Raw genomic sequence first — 25,495 nt, 5'->3', positions numbered from 1 at the left:
GGGTTGGACTAGATGACCTCCTGAGGTCCCTTCCAACCCTGATATTCTATGATTCTATGACAAATTCTCTTCGGTGAAATACAGCTTCTTAAACCCTTCCTCATGAACCAAGATCATGGAGTTTCCTCAGAAGTAGGAGCCGTTCATTCTCCTGATATTTCATATAGGTTATTTTTTTCTAACTTTAAAACACTATTCAAGTCAGATTTGGGTTTTGTAGAATTAAGCTTAAAAACCTGAAGACTAATACAATTCTTTCCAGGATTTTACAAACGCAAACACTGCAGGATTTTTCTATGTTAAAGCAATCTGACTGTAAGACAAGATTGAAATCTATAAATCAAGTTTTACTGCTCAAGATTTTTAAAAATTAAGACAGCATAGGGAAGAGTAAATTAATTTTTAGATTATTTCAATTGTATTTGTTTTAGGTGTAATATTACTAGCATTTTTAAGCTAATCGTGGTTAAAGTTCCTAGGTCTTGCAGTAGCCATTTTCAACATAACAGTAGCTTACTTAATTTTCTCATTGTCCTGTATGACACAGTGACCTCTGATAGAAGCATGACATACATTCCAAAATTTCATACACCTTAACAGTTCTTGGTGTTTGCACTGACTTCATACAAATATCTAACAAACAACATAAATCACAATGTATTGTAATCATATTTACTTACTTTTATTTCTTCAAGCTGCTCACTGAAGGGATTTTTAACTATTAAGGGTAAAAAAAGAATGTCATTAGTTCACTCATTGTTTGGCTTGTAGATGGTAATAAAATATATCAGTCTCTTAGCACATAAAAATTCATAGTGTATAACGGTAATTACATAGATATTTTTAGGGAAAAATCATGTATCTATAAATTTATGCTAAATGAGAATCAGACAGCTACAGCAGCAGTTTATTGGACTAAGATGCAAATTCTGTGTTATCCCAGTATTTAGGAGCTATAATTAGCCATATAGCTATTTAAATAGTTGTCAACAACCACCTCAATATGAATATAAACAAAGAGTAGATTAGCAAACCCCAAAAAAACTTCAAAAGTGATTCAACTATTACACTTAAATAAAGGAATTTTTAGGAGCTAGACATTTTCACAGCATACAGTGTAATCAATGCAAACGTATTTCAACACATTCTTATTCAATGAAAACTCCTGTATGACAACATCATACCCCTCAAAAGCACTTCTTTCTTTAAGAGAGACTACTCTGAGTGATTCTCAAATGAATAGGGAAATACAGGTCTGCTTACAATAGCAAGTAACTTATTTTTGACACAATAATTTCCACAGTTCATTTAAACTACAGTTAATCTGTTTTCCCTGGCTACAGTGAATGCCTTTGGAGCCAGAAGAAACTGATTTTAGACAAATTATAACTGGAAATAAAGTGCAATTTTTTAACATGGAACATTAAAGGATGTGGAGGATTCCCCATCACTTGAAATCTTTAAAGAGTCCAAAGTATAAAACAGGATTATTCAGGCTGCAACATTTGTGCTTTTTTAAAATGCAACATCACTTTGCTTCAAAATCTAAATATTCATTTAGAAGAAAGTGAAATCTCTAGACCCTTCGTTTGCAAAGAACTTCAGAAACATTAGCCAAACATTAATTGATGCAACCCTTTCCACCCACATCTGTAGACACCTTGAACCTTTTCTGGAATTTGTGAACTGCCCTCATTCATACTTGAAGTCCAATGGTAATTTCAAATGTGAAAGTTAGCTATTTCACTACTGATCATTTTGGTAAAAACAGAGTGTTAATGTTCTCTGTCACTGTTTGATGTTGTGGCAAATATTTAGAGTATAGTAGGGCATCTAGCTCCAGTCAAGGGTTTCTGGATCAAGGAACAAGAAATTCAAACCCTTTATGACTGAAACTTAAAGTGACTGCTCCTGCCCGAGACGAAGGATGAGTGAACGAAAAAAGAGAGAATGCATCAAAGTATAAAACTGAACTTAATATTAAAGTAAACAACCAAAGAATAATTTAGTGATTGAACTAGGGTTTGGGTCAATGAGGGGGGAAAAGGACAAGTGCTACATAATTTTATGCATTTCCCATAATTTAGGCCCAATTTGCTAGATGGGACATGAAGTCTTGACTTAAGTATTTCCCCTTAGTAAAATCCACCTACTTTGGCTGTTTGTAAAATAGAAATTTCAGCACTGGCAGGAGCCTGTGAAAAAAAATGCAAGATTCTCCATACCACAGTCTGCAATATTTCCATGTTTTTTAAGCCCCTCTTGCACAAAAACTGTCAATTGTTCCAACGCATGCAATGATCAAAATGGAGGAATTTAAATTAAGGTAATTTCTTTACCTCCAAATCTCTATGTCACTGTATTCCAGATTACAGACAATCATGTAAATGTGACCCATCTTAATTCCTAGATGTATGACCTTGCATTTGGCTATATTAAAATGCCCAATTTAACAAGCAATTCTTTCCCCATCATGTTTACCACTCCTCTAATGTGTCCTCTGCAAGTTTACCAGCAATGATTTTTATATTTTCTTTCAGATCATCCACGAGGATACTGAATACCATCAGGTCAAGTACAGACTGCAATATGCCATTAGCAACACCTTAGTGGATAATGATTCTTCTTTACAATTACTTTTCACAATCTAGTTGTTAACCAGTAACCAGGTTTTAATTAATGTAATATGGACTACACGGATATTATAGAACAGGGCGCAGCAGCTTTTGGCACGCGGCTTACCAAGGTAAGCACCCTGGCAGGTCGGGCCGGTTTGTTTACCTGCAAGTCCACAGGTTCGGCTGATCGTGGCTCCCACTGCCTGCGGTTCGCCATCCCAGACCAATGGGGGCTGCAGGAAGTGGCGCGGGATGTGCTAGCCACCGCTTCCCGCAGCTCCCATTGGCCTGGGACAGTGAACCACGGCCAGTGGGAGCCCTGTTATAGGGGGCTAAATTTTTATCAGAATGCCATGCATGACAAGTCAAACACCTTACAGAAGTTTAAGCATTATGTCAACACAGTCAATTTATCAACCGAACTTGTACTCTCATAAAAAGTGATCTGAAGTTTGGCTGACAAGACCAATTTTCCATATAGCCTTGTTGACTGGCGTTCGTTACACTACCATCCCTTTAATTCTTTACTGATTACAACCCAAATCAGCCTTTTCATGATTTTGCACAGGATCTGCATCAGGATAATCGACCTATAGTCAGCCATGTCATTCAGTTTACTGTTTTTAAAACAATTGAGCAACATTAGCTTTGTCCCAGTGTTCCAATAACTGTTAAAAATCAACATTAATGGTTCAAAGAGCTCCTTGGCTTTGCTTTTTTTATTATTATTATTAAAGAGTCTGGAGTGCAAGTTATCTGGTCCTGGTTACTTTAATAAATTTAACCTTATAATTACTGCTTAGCATCCTTCTAGTTACTAATGGAATAGAAATTATTTCCTTATCATACTGTTTCTCTCCAGATACAGAACAGAAATATTTAATACTTCTGTATCTTGTATCCTTCCCCTTAATCTCTGTACAAACCTTCCAGAAAGATCAGTAGGGATCTGCTGTGGATTGAAAAAAGTCCTTAATTTAAATCCTGAGCCCCGGACCATAAACATAGTATCTGCCCTCTCCTCTTAAGGAATTTGACCCCTCTTCTCTAGGGCCACGTCTATACGACGCGCCATTTCGGCGCGTTAAAATCGAAAGCTCTGGGTTCGATATATCGCGTCTCGTGATTCCGGAACTCCACCAAACAAAAACGGAGTTCCGGATTCGACTTTGCGAGCCGCGCACATCGATTCGGCGCGGTGAAGACGGGTGAGTAACTCGATTTTAGATATTCGATTTCAGCTACGCTATTCCCGTAGCTGAAATTGCGTATCTAAAATCGAATTTCACGCGTCGTGTAGATGGGGCCTAGACCTATCCATTGGGGGCAGAGACTGTCCATCAGTCTTTCCCCACACTACGCTTATTGTTGATGCTTAATTATCAGTTTGTGCAGAATTACAAGCTTCTATCTTAATCATGTTTCTAAACTTACAGTTATGGAGATAACTTTACAGGGTGTGACTGCAATGGAAATTGCTGCATCACCTTCCTAAGTCAGCTGACAGACCTAATGCCTCTGATTATGACAGCTATACCCAACTGCAGCAGAGTAAGGTATCAAGAGTTTCACTGTTTGCAACCCTATGGGTACTACTGAAACTGATCAGAATAATGTCAATTTTATTCTGCTACTGGGGAAAGCAATCACCAGAACCAGACAGAGATACAAGAGTTTAGGTGTGTGTGAGGAACTCCGAGACACAGGCTGGGGAAAAGGATGAAGTAGCAGAGTTTACCCCAATACACAAAGTATTAGCCAGCAGGTTCTGGGAAGAGGAGGGAAGGAGGAAAACCTCTCTCCTTCTTAGCAGCCAGGAGATGGGGCCTACAGACACATCAAATATTCAGCCAAATAAATGAAAAAAGTCTCTGAGCAGATCCAGGGACAACATTCTCATAGGAAATTCTATTTAGGATGGCATAATCACTGCCCTGAAACTCTACTGGAATCACCACACACGTGCACTCTTTAGTTCATTTCTCTAACTAGTAAGTATCTAGTAAGCCTTGGCTGGGAATCTAAGAAGGAACTGGGAGGCAGGGCCAGCCAGCAGACTACTGGTAAAGTTTTCAAAAAAGCAACTTAAGCAGCTTTGAAAATTTTACCCAATGGCAATTAATGTAAAGGAGGAAGATGAGATTTAAATGAGGGTGGGGAGGAAAGGGGAAGAACAGGCCTGTAAAAGAGAGACTAGTCTAGACAGCTGTTATCAGATGAATACAGCACAACAAGAATGTCAAGAATCCTTACATCAGAGAATTTGAATACATTAATGGAGGAATAAGCTGAAAACATGAATTGCATTTCACTAGAAGTCCCTAAAAGGTTTAGGACCTAAGAGAGACTGACTTACTCCCTGTGGAGAGATCAGCAGAGGAACCTGGCCTGGAGCCCCCTGAATATAAAGGAAGTAGCTGATGACAAGGAATTCTCTGAGGGAGTCTCAATTTTGGAACTAATACCCCAAGTCAGTATCAACTCAGAAACGTTAACCAAATAAGCATACTAAAAAGCCCATTTTAAAAAAAAAAAAAAAAAAAAAAATCAATCTACCGAAGAGGAATGTGGGCTAAGACCTAGAGGGAGATTTGATGAATATAAGCAATTTTTGTGTGTGTTTTTAAACTTATGGGATATATATTTAAAGCCTAAGATAATCATAAAAATATAAGTGCCTAATAAAAAGATGAAACTGTAGGCAAATTGCAGATGTTTATGAACATGAAACAAAAGTCATAACTTTTTAGGTGATAAACCTCAATTATGGAACACACATTACAGGTCCTTCCACATTCAGACGAAATGAAAAACTCATCTCTGATTTGGCTTTTTCACCCAAGATCTTCAGACACATGCACACAACAAAATTATCTGAAAGAATATATTGAATGAGTGCTCCACAGAGTACATTTTCTTCCTCTCTGCACAGTAGTAAGAACACTGTTGATGCTCAAATAAAGTAAGGGCTTGGCTACACTGGAGAGATGCAGCGCTGGTGGTGGGTTTACAGCGCTGCAACTTACTCACCATCCACACTTGCAAGGCACATACAGCGCTGCATCTCCCTGGCTGCAGCGCTGGTTGTACTCCTGCTCTGCCTCGGGTATAAGGATTGCAGCGCTGGTGCGGCTGGCTGCTTGCAGACTGTCGCAGTGTGGACTAACCGCAAAATGAGCTGTAAACTGGCTTCCGAGGTATTCGGAGGTATCACCTCAGATGCCTGTTCAGCCACTCTGCTCATCAGCTTTGCATCTAACTGCCCTGGCCTCAACACATGACCGCCCTTTAAATGCCCTGCGAATTTTAAAAACCAATCCCCTTGCCTCGTTTGTTCAGCAGGTGGTTACGAGTACATCAATCAGTGAATCTTTGCGGGTGACATGTCCCGCCCCAGCATGGAGCAATGGCGAGTTGCTGGACCTCATCAATGTTTGGGTGTGAGGAAGCTGTGCAGTCACAGCTGTGCTCCAGCCATAGGGAATTACGATACCTATAGGCAGAAATCAAGGGCCATGCTGGAAAGGGCCATGACCGGGACGCGCTGCAGTGCAGGGTTAAAGTGAAGGAGCTGCAGAGTGCCTATTGCAAAGAAGTCCCGCGGAGGGAAACCGCGCTCCTGGTGCTGCCCCCACGACCTGCCATTTTTACAAGGAGCTGGACGTGATACTTGGGGGACCCACTGCCAATCCGACGACGATGATGGACACTTCAGAGCGGGGGACCGAGACTGAGAGTACTAGGGTGGGGGGAGACACCCCCGGAGTCCCAGGAGGCATACAGCCAGGAGCTCTTCTCAAGCCAGGAGGAAGCTAGCCAGTTGCAGCAGCTGGTACTTGGTGAAAGACAAGCAGAGGAGCAGGTTCCCGGTAAGCGGCTTTTATTTTCAGGATGGAAATGTTTCGGAGAGAGGAGGGGGTTGAGACTGCATGCATACATGCCTAGATGTGGAATAGCCCAATGATGTGGTCTATCACGTCGCAGTAATCGGCCTCAGTAATCTCTTCAAAAGTTTCAGCCAGAGCGTGGGCAATGCGCTTGCACAAGTTTATAGGGAGAGCCACTGTGGTCCTTGTCCCAGTTAGGCTAACACGTCTGTGCCACTGTGCCGCGAGGGGTGAGGAGACTGTTGCTGCATACAGGCAAGCTGCTTAGGGGCCAGGGCGGGAATCCACATCGCTGTAGAAGACCCTCCCGCTCTTCCCAGGTGACCCGCAGCAGCGAGATATCTTCCAGGATTAACTCCTGTGGAAATGTTGGGAGACTGTTCACTGTAGGTGCTTTGCTCCATCCAGCACTTTGCTTTCCCCAACACACAGAACCCCAGCACAGCCCTGAAGCAATCATTCCCCGTTCCCAGGTGACCCCCCAGCAGCGAGATAGCTTCCAGGATTAACTCCTGTGGAAAATGTTGGGAGACTGTTTACTGTAGGTGCTCCCTGCAGCACTTTGCTTTCCCCAATGCATAGTCCCCCTTACTCACCATTTTGTGGCTCCTGTGGTTACATGCGCTCTATTTGGTATGGAAAAAGTATGCTAAATAAAAGACTGTAAACTCCTTCACTGCGTGGGAATAACTGTTTGGGTGAGATTATAAACAATGCTTCCTCTGTTAACTGTTGCCATTTTTGCCTTTCGAAAAGTATCCTTGACTACTCTACTGTCCATATCATCAACTGCTCAGAGGCTACAAAACCTCAGGAGAAGCACAAAAAAGCAAAGAAGACATGCTGAAAGCAATTATGGATCACTTTCTGTCATAAGTAGATAGGTAAGGTAAGGGTTAATTTTCTTTTGCCTATAAAGGGTGACCAAAGGGGAACCAAACATCTGACCAGAGGACCAATCAGAGAACTGGATTGTTTAAAAGTCAGGGGCGGGAATTTGTATACTGGGGGTCTTTGTTGTTTCCTCGGCTGTGGGTAAACAAGCTTTTCTTCTAACTCCATCTTATTTCAAAGTTTCTCCTAAACATCTGTGAGTACAAAAGGAAACAAAGTAAATAGGCTGTTATATGCTTTGTGTTGTATTTACATGTATGTTGATTTGCTGGACTGGTTTAAACGGGCTAACTTTTTAATCAGACTGTTTATTCATATTTTCTTATAAGCAAGAGCCTGTATTGAGTTTCTTAATGCAAGATTATTGTTCTGTATTTTCTTTCTTTTTATATAAAGTTCTTTTTTAAAACCTGGCTGAGGTTTCTGGGGTTTCTCTAGTGAGGCTACAGGAAGGGGGTTGGAAAATCTGTTTATATTAGCTTTACTAGATTTGAATGTATCACCTCAGGGGGAGGGTGATTTCCCTCTTTGTTTTGCCTTCAAGGAGTTAAGTACTGCATCGCCCAGGCTCACCCAGGAAGGGGGGGAAGCTGGGGAATGAGATAGGGAGACCTAGGGGTCTGGGTCTTGGGGGTATTCCCAAAGGAAGTTGGGGAGTCCACAGAGGGGGTCCCCCAAGGAGTATTTGGGGAATCCAGGCTGATAAGAGCCTAATTCTTATCTGGTGGCAGCGAGAAAATATCCAAGCTGGTAATGAGCTTGGGGGAGGTTCAAATAAACACCCAGATGTTGAACTCTAAGTCCAGATCTGGAGTTCAACATCTGGGTGTTCAACTTAGAGTTCAACATCTGGGTGTTTATTTGAACCTTCCCCAAGCTCATTACCAGCTTGGATATTTTCTCGCTGCCACCAGATAAGAATTAGGCTAATCTATCAGCCTGGATTCCCCAATACTCCTTGGGGACCCCCTCTGTGGACTCCCCAACTTCCTTTGGGAAGACCCCAAGACCCAGACCCCTAGGTCTCCCTATCTCATTGCCCAGCTTCCCCCCTTCCTGGGTGAGCCTGGGCGATGCAGTACTTAACTCCTTGAAGGCAAAACAAGAGGGAAATCACCCTCCCCCTGAGGCGATGCATTCAAATCTAGTAAAGCTAATATAAACAGATTTTCCAACCCCCCTTCCTGTAGCCTCACTAGAGAAACCCCAGAAACCTCAGCCAGGTTTTAAAAAAGAACTTTATATAAAAAGAAAGAAAATACAGAACAATAATCTTGCATTAAGAAACTCAATACAGGCTCTTGCTTATAAGAAAATATGAATAAACAGTCTGATTTAAAAAGATAGCCCCGTTTAAACCAGTCCAGCAAATCAACATACATGTAAATACAACACAAAGCAATATAACAGCCTATTTACTTTGTTTTCCTTTTGTACTCACAGATGTTTAGGAGAAACTTTGAAATAAGATGGAGTTAGAAGAAAAGCTTGTTTACCCACAGCCGAGGAAACAACAAAGACCCCCAGTATACAAATTCCCGCCCCTGACTTTTAAACAATCCAGTTCTCTGATTGGTCCTCTGGTCAGATGTTTGGGTCCCTTTGTTTACCCTTTACAGACAAAAGAAAATTAACCTTACCTTACCTTACCTATCTACTTATGACACTTTCCTAGAGAGAGTAAAAAACTGCAGGACTGGAAGAAACACAACTGCAGGACTGGAGGGAAAGGGAAAGCAGGATCTGCCAGAGAAACGCAGCAGCTAAGAAGAAAAGCACAAAGCAAGCAAACCGCTGAGAGACGCAAACAGACTGGATCCAGTCACCAATAGCCAGCATGCAGAGCACTAACGCGCCGCGCCGCCCTGCCCCCCATCCCAAACGCTCATTTCCATTGTGCCCCCAATGTCAGCTCAAAACTACCCTTCCCCAGCATCAGTGTTCTTACCAGACACCACCTAGCTGTCCCCGCAACACCTGTACGTTGCACCTACCAGCCCTGAGAACTACGACCGTCTTACCCCCTCTGCAATCTCAACCCCCATCACCACATGCAAGCAACTTCATCCTGAAGAGTGCACGCAGCATGGCACAGCACTCAGACAGGACATATTCAAACCTCTGACTGTACAAGTTCACCACACGCCAGCCCCTGCCCTTAGTTCCACCAAATTGTTGTGTGGTCTGCAAGGAAAGTTACTTTCTTTTCAATAAATGAAATTCTGGCTTGAAGAAAAGTTTTAATGAGGCAGAAAAGTGAAAAAGATACCGTAGCCCAGGAAAAACAGGCACTGCAAAATCACTGTAAACCACTGGCACTTCACTACCCCAATCAAGCACCGAAATACATTGACGGTTGGCTTTTCCAGCCCAAATTCCCCCAAGCATCCTAAGGACTTCGTAGCCCTGTGGCTGGGCGCCTATCTAGGTACTCTACTCATGCGTTGCCAAATTCAGGCCCTCCAGGCGTGGAACCAATCGGAGTGGTCCATCTCCTAACTGATGTGTTCACCCTAGCTCTTCACCAAATACTTCAATGGAGCGATACAAGCAACGCGGAATATAAACGGCGAGGGAGTGCGCTTCCCCCCAAGTCCCTACCTTTCCCCGTACAAGAACTCAGTGCCCTTTTAAACCAGCCAAAAAGCACACTCCACAGTCCATTCCGGCAGCCAGCTCAAGCCTGTAGTCGAACCGGTCCTTGCTCCTGTCAAGCTTCCCTGTAGACGGTTTCATAAGCCAAGGCATTAACGGGTAAGCGGGCTCAAAGGAATCACAAGGGGCATATTCAAACGCCCATACGGGAGCTCCGGTCTGGAAAAGTAGTCCAGCCTGGCCCTTGCTCCTGACCAGGCCACTGTTCCAAAAGTGCGTGACATCATGCACCCTTTCCAGGCAGCCTGTGTAACAGTGTCAGGAGAATGCCATGCTGACGCAAGCAGCCTGGAAACCAAGATGAAATACCCTTCCGATTAATGTACTCGGCATACTAGCGATTGGTCCAGAATAGGAATATCGTCATCATTGCCCCTCCCACAGTTAGGCGAAACCCATTTGTGCAAAAGCCATCCACAATGTGCTGACACGTTCCCCAGCAGTCACCGTTCTCATAAAGGATGCGATTAATCGGCCCCTGGCAAACTGCATAACACGAGTTCCAACGTCGACTCTCATCAACTGGCTTTGCGTAACCGAGCTCGGATAAGCTGTTACGGGAGTGCCAACTCCAGATTGCAATAGCCACCTGCTTCTCCACTGGCAGGGCAGTTCTCAATCTCGTGTCCTTGCGCCGCAGGGTGGAGGCGAGCGCCTCACACAGTCCCATGAAAGTGGCTTCTCTCATCCCAGACTTTCATGATGATGTGCTCCCACCACTCAGTGCTTGTTTCCCGAGCCCAAAAGTGGTGTTCCACAGTGCTGAGCATTTCCGTTAATGCCACAAGCAATTTAGCGTCATATGCGTCAGGCGACTCAATATCATTGTCGAACTCCTCACTGTCACTTTGGAGCTGAAGCAATAGCTCCACTGCCAAATGTGATGTGCTGGCGACACTCATCAGCAAAATCCTCAGCAGCTCGGGCTCCATTTCACAGAAATCGCACCACACAGAAACCGTTGGGAGACTCACAATAGCACCAAACGTGGACAGAAAAACAGTGACTGCTGGGATGTGAAGCGATGCATCACGGGGCATTGGGACAGGAAGCGGAATGATCCGCACCCTTCCGTCCCCTTCCCACAACCCACGGCACCAAAATGGGACGAGGTGCTCTGTGGGATAGCTGCCCACAATGCACCACTCTCAACAGCGCTGCAAATGCGGCCACACTGCAGTGCTAGTAGCTGTCAGTGTGGCCACACTGCAGCGCTTTCCCTACACAGCTGTACGAAGACAGCTGTAACATCCCAGCGCTGCACAGCTGTAAGTATAGCCATACCCTAAGATGTTTTCTTACCAGAAACACCCTTATCACCAGCCTGACACTAGAATCACTGGGTTTAGATAAGGTAACCTATCCTTGAATTGGAAGGCAACAGAGAGAACTGGCTCTCTTATGGCAATTTGCACCAGATTGCTATACCACATCCTGCAGACCAAACTAAGCTTACCATTATTGGCTAGGCAGACAATATTACAGCACTGCTAAATTCCTCACCTACAGTAAGCACTTAAAGATCTAAAAAAAATCTGTTATGGTAAATGGCAGGCAAATTTTCAGAACAGTTTTGCAGAGCTGTGGAACTATAAATTAAACTTATCCTAAGAATCTGAAAATTCTGTCTTTGGGCCCAGAATACACTGAATTAGACAAATTTTCCTCTGCGTTTCCCATTTATTTCTGAAAAGTGAACATGTGAGAGCAGAGCCTCCATTTCCATGTATGAAATCTTGACCTGCTAAAATGATCTGCTAAACAATTACTGCCTCCTACTAAACTACCATAATGTAAGCAAATTTATTTGTCCATGATAAAAGTATGAGTCTCTCTCACAAAGATACTGGCTGTTCAGAGATGACACCCTAAATTACTACTGTTAGATTATCACCGTTGCATATTGTGACATTAAGAACAGCTCAAGTGCAAAAGGCCAGTGGCGCCCTGATAACAGTTAACGAATTTCAGATGGCTTAACCAGTTCTACTTTACCCCAATCCTTTAATGCTATGAAATGTATCTGACAAGTGTCATGCAAGGCATCAATGAAAAGCTCATTACTTACTGGTTATTAATATAATCATATAATGTAGGTATAAGCAACTGATGCAAAGAGCTTGATGTAAACTGAAATTAAAATTCTTAAAATATCTTTGCCAGCCAAGCAGGAGTTTCCCCACCTCAGCATAACTTCCAAAGTACTTTGAAAGACAATGAGAATGTATTTACATATTGCATAAATATCAAGCTAACAAGGGATGCAGGCAAACCTAACACTATCACAGACGGGGAGGGACTGACAATCACATGTCTAATGTTCATTTAGTTGCATAAAGGGACAGGAACTAAATTTACATTTTAGCAGACAATTCCAGTGGAAGCAGGAGCAGAGTTCCCTAAAAGTGGGGTGGCCACCAGCGCTGGAACCATGGCTCTGCCCCCTGCGCACCTCTTCCCCAGAACCACCACTCCTGCCCTCCCCACACTTTTCAAAGTGATGGTGACATAGCCCTCCTGTTCCGGCAACAGAGCAGCAGCAGGACACTCCCTTCAAAACAAAGTCCATGTAGCCTACCTCACAACTGGAAACAGATTTATTATCTGAAGATAGTCTTCAGAAGAATCCATTTAAAAGATTCAATGTAAAAGTAGTGATACACAATCCTAAATATTTTTATCTTTCACTTAAGACTACAAAAGGTACCAGCTCTTTGACTTTTAGGTGTAAGTCCTGACCCAGCAGTTCCATCAGCCATCTTGATGGAAACATCTAATGAGGATTTTACCTTGACCGAAGTCTAGTTTGTTAAGTTTTAGATAACAGACAGCATTTTATCTTTTTTCTCTTGTAACCATTTCTGGCTTTAATCCTTGTACTAGTACTCACTTAACACCTAATTTATTTTAAATCTAAACCAATCCAGTACTGTGTTTGAACTGAACTGTTTGGTAACTCCAGTAAAACAACAAAACTGTTGGATACTGACTCTTTAAAGGAGCAATGAATTTTAAAACATTCCTCTAATTCAGGGGTCGGCAACCTTTCAGATGTGCTGTGCCAAGTCTTCATTTATTCACTCAGGTTTTGCATGCCAGTAATACATTAATGTTTTTAGAAGGTCTCTTTCTATAAGTCTATAATTGTATGTAAAGTAAATAAGGTTTTAAAAATGATGTTGAAGAAGCTTCATTTAAAATTAAATTAAAATGCAGAGTCCCCCCAGACCCAGGCCAGGACCCAGGCAGTGTGAGTGCCACTGAAAATCAGCTCGCGTGCTGCCATCGGCACACGTGCCAAAGGTTGCCTACCCCTGCTCTAATTGTACCAGGGCAGGGCTGGCCATTTCAGAACACATTCTGGGGGAAATTCAGGGTTGGGGAGAGCATAGAGTCATTTTGCCAGTGACTAGTGAAAACAGTGGAAATCTGTGGTATTGCAGGCCCTCAAAAACAAAACAACGTAAAACTTTAAAACCTACTAATCCACTCAGTCCTACTTCTTATTCAGCCAATCACTAAGGCAAACAAGTTAGTTTACATTTACAAGAGATAATGATACCTGCTTCTTATTTGCAATGTCACCTGGAAGTGAGAACAGGTGTTCGTATGGCACTTTTGTAGCCGGTATTACAAAGTATTTACATGCCAGATATGCTAAATGTTTGTATGCCCCTTCATGCTTCGGCCACCATTCCATGCTGATGACAGTTTGTTTACTTGCCGCGTCCGCAGGTTCGGCCAATCGCAGCTCTCACTGGCCGTGGCTCACTGCTCCAGGCCAATGGGGGCTGCGGGAAGCGGCGCAGTACGAGGGATGTGCTAGCCGCATCTTCCCGCAGCTCCCATTGGCCTGCAGCGGCGAACTGTGGCCAGTGGGAGCTGCGATCTGCCGAACCTGTGGATGTGGCAGGTAAAGAAACCAGCCCAGCCTGCCAGGGGGCTTAACCTGGAGGGCTGCGGTACAAACACTGCCCATCTCTGGAGTAGAACCTGTGATCAGCATGGGTGCATGTCCTCTGGAATGGTGGTCGAAGCATGAAGGGACATAAGAATCTTGTGACATGGGCTATAACAGTCCATGTCAATGCTTGTTCTCATTTTCTTGTGACACTGTAAAACAGGAAGCCAGCAGCATCATCTCCTGCAAATGTAAACAAACTTGTTTGTCTGAGTGATTGGCTGAACAAGAGGTAGGACTGAATGGACATGTAGGGTCTAAAGCATTGGTTCCCAAACTGGGGGGCATGAGGTTGCCCGGCCCTTGAGCTCCCGGCCAGGGAGGCTAGCCCCTGGCCCCTCCCCTCTTGTCCATCCTCCCCTGCAGCCACGCCACCGCGCAGCTTGCACCCGCCCACCCCCCGGGCTTTCCAAGAAACCAGTCCTGCTGCTCTGAGCAGCCTAGTAAGGGAGTGGGGGGAAGAGGGGGTTGGATAAGGGGCAGAAGGGGGGTAGTCAGGGGACAGGTGGCAGTTGGATGGGGTGGAGGTTCTGGAGGGGTTGTCAGAAGACAGGAAGCAGGGGCGGTTGGATAGGCATGGGAGTCCCGGGGCAAGGATGTGGATAGGGGTCAGGGCAGTCAGGAGACGGGGGGGGCGCCCCGGGAGGGGGCGATCAGGCAATAAAATAGTGGGGGGGTTGAGGTTGGATGATAGTAAGGGAGAGGTGAGGGACGTGAGGGTTTCCCAAAAATTAAAACGGGGGCATGATGCCGAAACGTTTGGGAACCACTGCTCTAAAGTTTAACATTGTTTTGTTTTTGAATGCAGTTATTTTTGGTACATAATTCTATATTTGTAAGATTAACTTTCATGATAAAGAGATTACACTATGGTATTGTATTAGATGAACTGAAAAATACTATTTCTTGATTTTTACAGTGCAAATATTTGTAATCAAAAATAGTGAGCACTGTGTACTTTGTATTGTGTTGTAATTAAATCAATATATTTGAAAATGTAGAAAACATGCAAAAAAATTTAAATAAATAGTATTCCATTGTTGTTTAATAGCGTGATTAATCGCAGCCCTAATTTTTATGTCTTATCTTGGAGAACATGTTCAGAGTAACAGGGAGGCTGAAGGACACAATATTTGAAATAGTGGCATCACAGACAAACCATTAGTGAAGTCTTGTAACTGCCAGATGTTGAAAAAAACAAAAAACATCTTTAGAATTTAGGCGTTTTATTTTTTTAGAAGGAAACTGCTGCTACCAAATATCCCTATTTTGTTTGTATACAGTAGTCAGGATCGAGTACTGTTTCCTTCTGACATTTTGTGTTTCAAGGATAGTGTTCATGTTAGATTTCTTGTCCTCCTGATTATACTAGGCCTTAACTTGTAAATCTAAGCAGAGAAAGAGTTGGCAAGACAGTTTAAAATTAACATATAGCATTACAGGTATATATAAACAAGGAAGTTCACATAACAGAGGAACAAGACTTGTCTACATATAGGAAGAATAGGAATTAAAACGGATAGTATACACAAAGAGCAATATAGTACAATAAGATGCTCGTCCTAATCTCGTTACTGCTGTTTTAAGATTTTTTTCTGAACACGGTAGTAGGAGTCCGCCCTAAGCCGCGAGATAAACAAGACGCGTTAGAAGTTTTGAACTCCCTATTAGAGGGGTTCTGTTTAAACTTTCTCTTGACCCCAGTTCCCCCCAGTCTCCTCAATTAGCTACCGCATCGCACTAATTAAATGCGTCTTTTTCTTCTCCCTTTCGGTCACTACATTCGGAACCAACCCTCTCTGGCGACGGAGGGGCATCTGCCACTCACAATTTTACGGCAGACTCTGACCTGGCAGTGCAAAATAAATATTTCTTTGCATTGTTACTTTTCTATGCACTAAGTGTCTTAGAATAGGTTATATTGCCATTCACTGTTTTTTTTTTTTTTTACACACACACACACACACTACACACAAAAAAAGTGAGTAAACTGGTCTTGCACAGTCTATCACACTTCTATCATTGGACAGGTTCATGTGTCCCCATGGATACACTGCAAATAGATCACGCCTCTGGTTTTCCTCTCAGCACCACCACCCACTCCCTCTCTCTGGCTGAAGCCAGACTTTAGTCAATCAGGTCTTTGTACTTCTACTCCATTCAGATGTTCAGGGACTAATTTTCTCTTGACCCCTTTTCCAAGCCCAGTTATATGGGCAATCATGGACAGCAGAATCACAGTCCACGAACAGGCAGTCCCATCTGAAATGGCCTGGCTGCCCACATACAAAACAGCCCCTTCTGAAAGAAGGAAGTTCTGTCATTAATTCTGGAATGGCCCCCTTCTGATAAGAACTCTCCACTGGAACCAAATCTCTCCTGGTTAGCTGAGGGTGGGCTTCCAGGCTCCTCTCTTGGCCTTTGTAGCCCTCTCCGGTGAGGTTGGATGTCCAAGCCTCCCTGAATACACTCAGCAGGATAGGGGCCTCAGTAATATGCGGACACCAAGGGCACACCAGATTGCCTTTTAGCATTTCTGCTTCAGGCCCGAGGGACATAAGGTAGTTCTCTACCAAGACAGTGGCCTTTGCCAAGAGCTCCAGTTGGTGTCTCACCACCCATTTATGCCCCTCTGTGCAAAGGATTCAAGTGAACTGCTCCATGACTATCTTCTCTGCCAATTGAACCGTACATCCTTTGGGCTAGAGTCAATGCCAGCAATGCTTTTGGGCAATGGGCCGGGGCGAAACTCCAAGCAGCAATTTTTTGCGGTGGAATCACTGACAGTAGGTTTCAGGTAAGATGTTCAGGATGTCTATAATGGCTGCCTTAGCAAGTTCTGTGCAGCTGCCACATCGAGGTCCCAGTACGCCACCTGGGCCAGGGCTGTCAAGTAGGTGACCCACAGGATGGGGCCCAGCTTTCCATGGGCCATCGGGCCTTGGCACGATGAGGAACACCTCTGCGTCATTCACAGAAACCATTTTCATTTCAGGCTTGTTGCCTCCAGGTGGCTGTAGAGCATCATCATCTGCTGACTAAGCTACTGCTGTTGCTCAAGCTGCTGTGCTGCTGCTGTTGGGCTGCTTGAGGAATTGACTCTGCTGCTGGTTTGCTGTAACTGGTTCTCAAGGAACTCCATCTCTAGTCCCCTTTTCTATACCTGTCTTTTCCCTCTGTGACAGTACCTCCCATAAGGCTTTATGGAAATATGCTTAGAATATATGTTTTATGCTACATATATGTCATGTAACATATCTCCATAAAGATTATGATCTACTGCACGTATTAATCTTATTTGTATGCATGTATCATTTTTGTATTCAAAGTTATGAATGTTGGCTGTGTACTGGTTTGATTTCTAAATAACCTTAGTAGAGCATCTGGTCAGAAAGGAATGTTGAAGTTGCTAAAAGGAGATTAGTCTACAAAAGGGAGCATTCTGGAACTGGTGAGGCTCATATCTGTGTTCAGTTTGACTAGACAAAGATCTGCACATTTTATTTTATTTTACTTGGTGACTTACTTTGTTCTGTCTGTTACTACTTGGAAGCCCTTAAATCCTACTTTCTGTATTTAATAAAATCACTTTTTACTTATTAACTTGGTATGTATGAATACCTGGGGGAGCAAACAACTGTGCATCTCTCTCTATCAGTGTTACAGATGGCGAACTATTTATGAGTTCATATAGGGTAAAATGGATTTATTTGGGTTTAGATCTCATTGGGAATTGGGCAACTGAGTGTTAGAGACAGGAACAATACTGTTAGCTGCTTTCAGGTAAACCCTGCAGCTCTGGGGCAAGTAATTCAGACCCTGGGTCTTTGTTGGAGCAGACAGGTGTGTCTGGCTCAGCAAGACAGGGCGCTGGAACCCCAAACTGGCAGGGAAGGCAGGGGTAGTAGTAGTCTTGGCACACTGGGTGGCAGCTCCCAAGCGGGGTTCTGTGATCTAACCCATCACACCCCCACCCTTCCCTTTTTGGAGGCAGAGGGGTCTATCATCAGGCTTTGGATTCTAAGATACCCACATTCTCCACCAAGCGTAACAGTTTGTTCAGGAGGCAGAATGGCGTAGTGGTTAGCAAACCTGGTTTCCAATCTCACCCCAAAAAGGGGAGTGTAGAGATGCCTATCCCTGCTCCTAGGCTGGAGGCATCTTCAGCCTAAATCTCAAGTTGAAATGGTAGGGTGACCCTGTCCCTCCACTCCACCAGGTCCCCACCTAAGACCCTGTTGGAAGTAACACCAGATAAATCCTCTACTCAGAGGATCTAAGTCTGTCACACTGGGTCACTTCTTACCTCTATTCTTCTTCAGACAGGAACGTAGTCCCCAACAGTCCAAACTAACAGAGCCCTTCAGGACCTGCTGGTTGCTAGAAAACAGGAGACGTGGCGTGTTGTAGAAGGCACTGTTTGTGGGCCTCAACAAGGCTGTAATCCCATCCCAAGTTCAATCTTCTGTGTGGCTCTTCAGGAGAAGGGCCTGTCTTCCCTCCAACCTGTTTGCATTCCCTGCCTTTCCTGGGATTCTGAGTTCGTTTTAACTTATCCCTTTCAGCCAGAGCATGCTCTGCAGACCCAGCACAACTACCTGGGCCCAGTGATTGCCCTTTAACCACTTCAGGCCCACTACGGGGTTTGTATACCCCACTGCACACAAACATACTATAATAAAATCAAAAAAAGGCACAAAGTTTGTATTTGGCATAGAATCACATTAAGGATGATAGAAAAATGTGAAAAGGGGAGAAAAAGGAGAGATTAGCACAAAAACAACAATTTACGTCTACACAATGGGTATCATCACATTATTAAAAAGCAGCATTATTAGTTATCACCATCACATTAGAAGGCCCTGTTATAAACACAGGAGAGCCTTTACCATTTTATAACAAATTATTTTTACCCATGTAGACAGAAAAAAATCCTTCATATGGAATTTGATCAAAGTTATCTGACTTTTTTACAACTGGCTGACAAGAAGGTAGGGCGGGGTAGACCCTCCAAAAGAGGCAGAGAAACCTTCTTTACAGACATATTTCAAAGTATGTCAACAGGGTGTGACATTTCCTCCAACAGAACCGAGGGTAATTTCAGCATAGAAGTCATTCTGCTGATGAATTCTTGGAACTGAATAGCATCCCCAAGCAGTGAAGCAGCTGAGTCTACTCCAACATTTCCATCTGGAGAAAATTCACCTGAAGGCTCCTGGTCATGATACAAAATATCTGTCTCTAAAGGAATTTCAATTTCCTCTTCCTTATCATGCAAGATATCTTTAATTAAAGTGAGATACTTGTTTCCCATTACTGGATAGGAGAACCCCAGATGCAAGTGTTCTGTAGAGACTGAGTGTTGTCTCCAATCCATACAGCTTGAATCCAAATGTCAAAACCCACCATAATATCTCCAGTTCAGTGCTGGACAAGAGGGATGATTCTGGAGGGAAGTTGGTATGGAAGGCCTGGAGCTGACCAATAAGGGCAAGGAATCCAGGGAGGCACTTACCAGTCTGCTAATTTGGCCACTGCTGTATTATGTTAGAGTCAGGGGGATACCTATGCCTATAACTCTGAGCTTGCAGTCCCAGACTCATCATTGGATCCAGCTGTTTCTCTGAATAAAGATCCGAGACTAGATCAAACAAGACAAATCAGGGATACTACTACTGTCAATAAGCACAACGTTGACATAGGAGATATCACTCTTCCAGGAGAGCCAGAAGGCATTCTGGGAGGTGGAGGCAACATTATTAAGGGGTCATCTGACATCTTCTTGTGAGGAAGAGAGCATAAAGACAGTCCCATAGAAGTTCCAGGCATAGGTCATTTATCTTCCAAGTCTGTTTTCTTTGACACCAGTTTCTTCTTCAGAGCCGACCCAGAGGATTTTGTTACTGATTGTTCTTTGGAACCAGAGCTCGGTGCTGAGGCAAGTGATCTCACTAGCAAAGATTTCTTGGAACCAGAATGGCTCAGAGCTGATCTATACCTCTTGCTTTCATCATTCACAGCCTTAGAAACCTCGGATACGGCGGTCTTAATTGATAAGATTTCTTGCAGAGGAGGGGTTGGAGTCTTTTCTGCCTCTCCAGCTCACAGTGTTAAAGCCCTTTAGGCAGTGAGCATAGGCATCTGATTTAGGAAAAACATGCCAGACAGGACACACATCTCTTAAGCCCATGTTTCCTGATCTTTGGGGCCACCATAACAAACAGGCACTAACATTAAACACTAACTTATTTAAAAAAAAAAAAATAAAAAACAAGGCACTATTAACTATCTAACTAAAGGATCTTGAATCCATACAAGGCTTCACATCCATCCATGTCAGCAGCTGGAAGGAACTGAGGCAGTAACTGCTGTCTTTTATAACCATGCACTCAGAATGTGCTTAGACAGAATGGGGAGGCGCACAAGCAATTGCTTAGACCTTGCTAGTCGAATGCAACACCGTTCAACAGCACCAATCAGGAAATATCCCAAGAGCAAAAATATACAGAGGATAGTCAAAGAAGAAATTATATTCTACTAAAATAATGTAAATCAAATAGAAAAATATTAAGCAATATATTTCTAGCCAAGTTTTAAAGAAAGTTAGATCACTGAACTGGAAGAAGCTGCTGGCTAAGTATCTGGAACCAGAATTTGTTGAAATGATAAAGCACTTGTGGACAGCAGTAGCCTCTTCTCAGCTGCAGAGGGAATATTTTCAGTTTATTCAACTAGCTCAGTTCAATAAATACTTGATTCAAAGTTGAGAAACCGACTGGCAGTTGAAAAAGCAGGAAAGCTTGTCTTCCTTTTCCAATCTATGAATAAAAAACTAGGTACGAGCAGATGAAATATACTAGTTCTAAAATCTTGAAGCACATAGTGACTGGAAATATTCCATTAAATTTGCTAACTATAAATCATACCTCCTTTATTAATAAATCAGTTTTAAATGTAAAAAGGTATTTACAAACTTTATAGCACATGTATCCAGCACATTTAAAGTAGTTTTATTTAATACAAAATTAAGTGATGTTTTTGTGCTTTTAAGCTGAGTTTCCACTCAAATCATTCACCATTTTCTAACAAAAAATAATCTGAGTAAATGTAAGATAAGCTATATAATTGCTTAAATAAATGGCATATAGAGCATCCTGGTTAGCAAAAAGAAGCATCAGATTTAGCACAAAAGCTGTATTTAGTTGCAAATCAACATGTTTTAATGCTTTCCAACCAATGAGACTCAACTTTTAGGAAAGTAACTATAGAGTACAAACGCAACACACAAAGTCTATTTAAAATCAAGGTTTCCTGTTTGCAGATTTAAATGATTTATATCAGCAATTTAAGTAGCAATGGGGTGCACTGATTTAAATCAAAGCATCCAGAACGCAAACCTCAGGTGATATCATCAGTACAATAATTTGAACCCCTAGTGTCTTCCAAAAAAAAAGTTTTTTCAAGAGGCCTTTGCACATTCCCACTCTTGAGATGTGCCAACACTGCAGCTTGAGGAAGCCCTCTAGTAGCAGGACACATCAGAATGTTCAAATGGCCCACTCCTCTTCCCTCCAACAGTTTGGAGGACAAAGCTATAAACTGTGTGGCATGCTGACTACTGTTCCTTTCAACCACGATACAAAACTGACCAGAAACTATGCGGGGACTTTGGACCCAGATTAGTTGGAAAAGATCCCCAGTGCCACCCTCTTAAATTAAGCAAATTCTTTATTTTTCTTTTATTTTCTTGTTTTTCAACTAAATACAGGCACAAGGCCTTGATTCCGATATGCTAGAAAAAAAAAAAAAAAAAAAAAAAAAAAAAAAAAAAAAAAAGCAAACAGAGATCAAGGAGGCATGCCTCTTGCCCTAACTTTTCCCCTGCTTCTGGTGCACACATGCATTGTTTGGTCTGCTTGGGAGATGGCATTTGTCCTCTCAGTGCTCTAAGTGCAGCTTAGGACCAGAAAGAAGAGTCAGAACTGCCTCCAACTATGCTATTACAGGAAGCATTAGTGGCTAAACCTTCCTGTGCTAAAGCACAGGGATCCATAAGTGCTGGGAGACCAACCCAAGTTTGACTTTTAAGGGGGTTAAAAGGCCAGCAAAGTTCTAGCACAGACTACTGCCTCCTTGACTGGAGCCAAATCTAAGGTGCTAGTTAAGATAACTGTACAGAGATTGGATCCAACTAAGCATAAACAGTTGGCCTCACAGGTGTCTGCTGAAAAAGCCAATCCTCAAGAACATACCACTAAGGACTTACTACTTCTGGTTCTGCGCACAGAAGTGCAAAAGTATACTAGTTATGCTCCGGTCTCAGACGTGCAAGCCAAAGCGAAGTCTGATATTGAGGACCAAACCATATTACAAAAAGGAGCATAAATTCTGGCAAGTGTAAAAGTATAATTAGGTAGACCAAAAAAGAATTTGAAGAGAAACTAGCAAGACACAAAAACTAACAGCAAAAAAATGTTTTAAGTATATCAGAAACTGGAAGCCTGCCAAACAATCAGTGAGGCCACTGGACGATTGAGCACTCAAGGAAAACAAGGCAATTGCAAAGATTTCATTTAATTTTTCTACATCTGTCTTCACTGCAGAGGATGTGAAGGAGAGTCCTACAATTGAGCCATTCTTTTTAGGTAACAAATCTAAGGAATTGTCCCAGATTGAAGTGACAGTTGACATGGTTTTGGAACGAATTGATAAAAGCAACAGTAATAAGTCATCAGGATCAGAAATCCTTGAGACACTTCATACTGTTGTCTCAGTTCACCACAGTTTAAATCAAACAAAAGACTATTTATCTATAGTATAGTAAAGAGATCCCTGAAGGAGATAATGAATGTCTATTCCCCAGTTACAGTGTCCACCCCTCTATGGGATCTCAATCTAGTACAGTCAGCTCATGAAACCTTCTTTGTACCCATGGGAGAATGTTCCCTGTTTCATCACTCAGTTAAGACAGCCTTTACATGCTCCCTTTTATAATTTCATCATCCAAATGTCAAGAACCAAAAGAGGGAGGGAGCCAGGGGCATAAGAGTGCTCCAACAGATACTGCTATTAAAAAAGGTCCCAGGGGATATGCAGAAATCATCCTGAAGAGCTCTGTGTTCAGGTGACTGACCTAAATTTACTGACAAGTCCTTTTTTCCCCATGGCCCTGTGCATTAGCAACCTCTTGATCAAATGACTCCAAATCCGTACCACTATTCCTGTCCCAAACCCTGATAATTTTCCACAACAATGTGAATATATGTTTATGGATTTTAAGAGAACCAAGGAAAAAAGTTGCCTTTTCAACAGTAGCTTCTCTGAACCATAACTACGTGGATCTAGACCAGTGGTTTCCAAACTTTTTTCTGGCAACCCAGTTGAAGAAAACTGTTGATGCCCATGACCCAAGAGAGCTGTGGATGAGGGTTTGGGGTGCAGGACGGGGCTCTGGGTTGGGGGGGGGGCGGCTCATGGCTGGGGCATGGGATTACCTCGGGCGGCTCCCAGTCAGCAGCACAGCAGGGGTACAGAGGCAGGCTTCCTGCCTGTCCTGGCACTACGGAACACGCTGCACCCCAAAGGCAGACAGCAGCTGGTCCAGCTCCTATGCAGCTGTCACCCACAGGCACCGACCCCCTACCCAGCTCCCATTGGCAGAGAACCGACCAATGGGAGTGCACAACCAGTGCTCGGGGCTGGGAAAGTGCGCAGAGCCCCCCTGCCTAGGAGCTGGAACTGCTGCTGGCCACGAAACATTTTAATGTTAACAAAAAGCCATGCACATTTTTGCCAAATTAGGAAAATTAAGTAATCATGTTTTCATTTAAGTCAGCAATTTCTATTGTAAAAGTTGTCCCATCTCCTAAGCAAAAGATCCCATAGATTGCTAAAGCCAATTCAGCATTATTCCAGCAGCACCAACTTCCACACAACTCCTACAACTTAAGCTTCAAAGCGAGATATATACCAGAATAAATAGCACTTTGATCTCAGAGCCACAGAGGTTTTGAGCTTTTGAGGAGGAAGGCTGACAATTCTCCCATCTTCCCCTCCCCGCCACCATAAAAAAAGAAAAAAAATATCCACCACTAACAGACACCTCATCTGAAAGAGATGGAGTTTGGAAAAAATAGGGAAGAAAATCCCATTTTCTTTTCAGAGATTTGTTTTTCATTAACTATCCCCAATAAATTGATAGCCAGAACAAGTACATGGCAACCTTTATACTAAAATTAATATGTCCCCACATGATCTCTTGTTTCTGTGCATCTTTTGTTCCTCTTGTCCTTTTCTTTCTGGTATGTTTAGATTCTCCATCATTCCTTCAATTCTCTCATCCTAAAATGACAAGTGGTCCCATCTGACAGAGATCCTCCCTCTGAGGAAGTCTTCACATCTCCTTCCACAGCCTGTCAACACTTCTGCTTTGCAAATACAGCTCAGGCATCAGCTAATCACAACACAGGAGTTCTTTCCCTCAAGAAACAAGCATGCTAAATTACTGTTGCCAGCACTTGTTGACTGAGGGAAGAAAGAACTAAATTTGATTCCAAACTTCTGCCTAGACACAGTGCCTTCTCTCATGTCCAACAAGATCATGAAAGTGCAACTGTCAGTCAGTTTTACAGTTATTCCTGATAACAATGGCATGTACAGCAGCAGTCATCTGTGGTTACAAGGGGTAAGAATTTTTTTTTTTTTTTTTAAAAGAGCCTACCAGGTTTTTACAACAGTCTCAAATATTAACCAAGACTTTGCTAATCCTGTACAGAAGCATGAACTGAAATTATTCCTGTCTTTCATAACTATCAGGCTCCACACACTCAGTGCTTGCCCAGCTATCAGCCAAAATTTGCCATCAAGTACTCCCACATAGTTCCCACTGATCAGTGGAAATTGCACGCAAGTTGTTTGGAGGGCACAACTCTTCTACAGAGAAACAAAAGACCAACAGAATTTCACGATTCTGCACTAAATTTAAGTCCCTGGAAATTCTCAGTATCTCCTCATGAAATACAGTATTGTTACGCTATCCCTCTATGCTGAGCGCATATTACACACCATATATATATATAGATATATAGTAGATTATTACACACACATACACACACACACACATATATACATATATATATACACACACACAACGCGCATTACATACATATACTTAAGAAAAATATGCTGACATTACACACAAAGTAGAACAGAAATAAGAATACTACGAAAGTCAATGACAGTCATTATTCTTTCATATCCTGTCTCCTTTTCTATAATGCTTTGCATAAGGAACAGATCCTTTTAAAAGATTTGCTTTCAATGATGGTAGCATCTTCAATTCCCCCTCCAGGCAAGGAATCAGAATCTCAGCTTATCTTGTTGAGAACAGATGTACATTGAACACAACTGAGCAGCATACGAAAAGACAATGAGAGGAGTCCATGGGAACATGGAGGAAGATACGACTAAGGAGAGGACAA

General features: G+C 42.8%; 1 protein-coding gene across 1 annotated transcript in view; it reads right to left on the bottom strand.

Annotated features, from left to right (window-relative positions):
* The window catches only part of LEMD3 (LEM domain containing 3), a 74,950-nt gene that overhangs the window by 28,290 nt on the left and 21,165 nt on the right, over positions 1 to 25,495 (bottom strand). The window contains exon 2 of the mRNA XM_032775252.2: positions 681 to 718. Coding sequence (XP_032631143.1) covers positions 681 to 718 — 38 coding nt within the window. The remainder of the gene's footprint in view (positions 1 to 680; positions 719 to 25,495) is intronic.

Source organism: Chelonoidis abingdonii, chromosome 1 (genome assembly GCF_003597395.2).
Source record: "Chelonoidis abingdonii isolate Lonesome George chromosome 1, CheloAbing_2.0, whole genome shotgun sequence".
Taxonomy (NCBI): Eukaryota; Metazoa; Chordata; order Testudines; family Testudinidae; genus Chelonoidis; species Chelonoidis abingdonii.
This window is presented reverse-complemented; position numbering and strand designations above follow the sequence as displayed.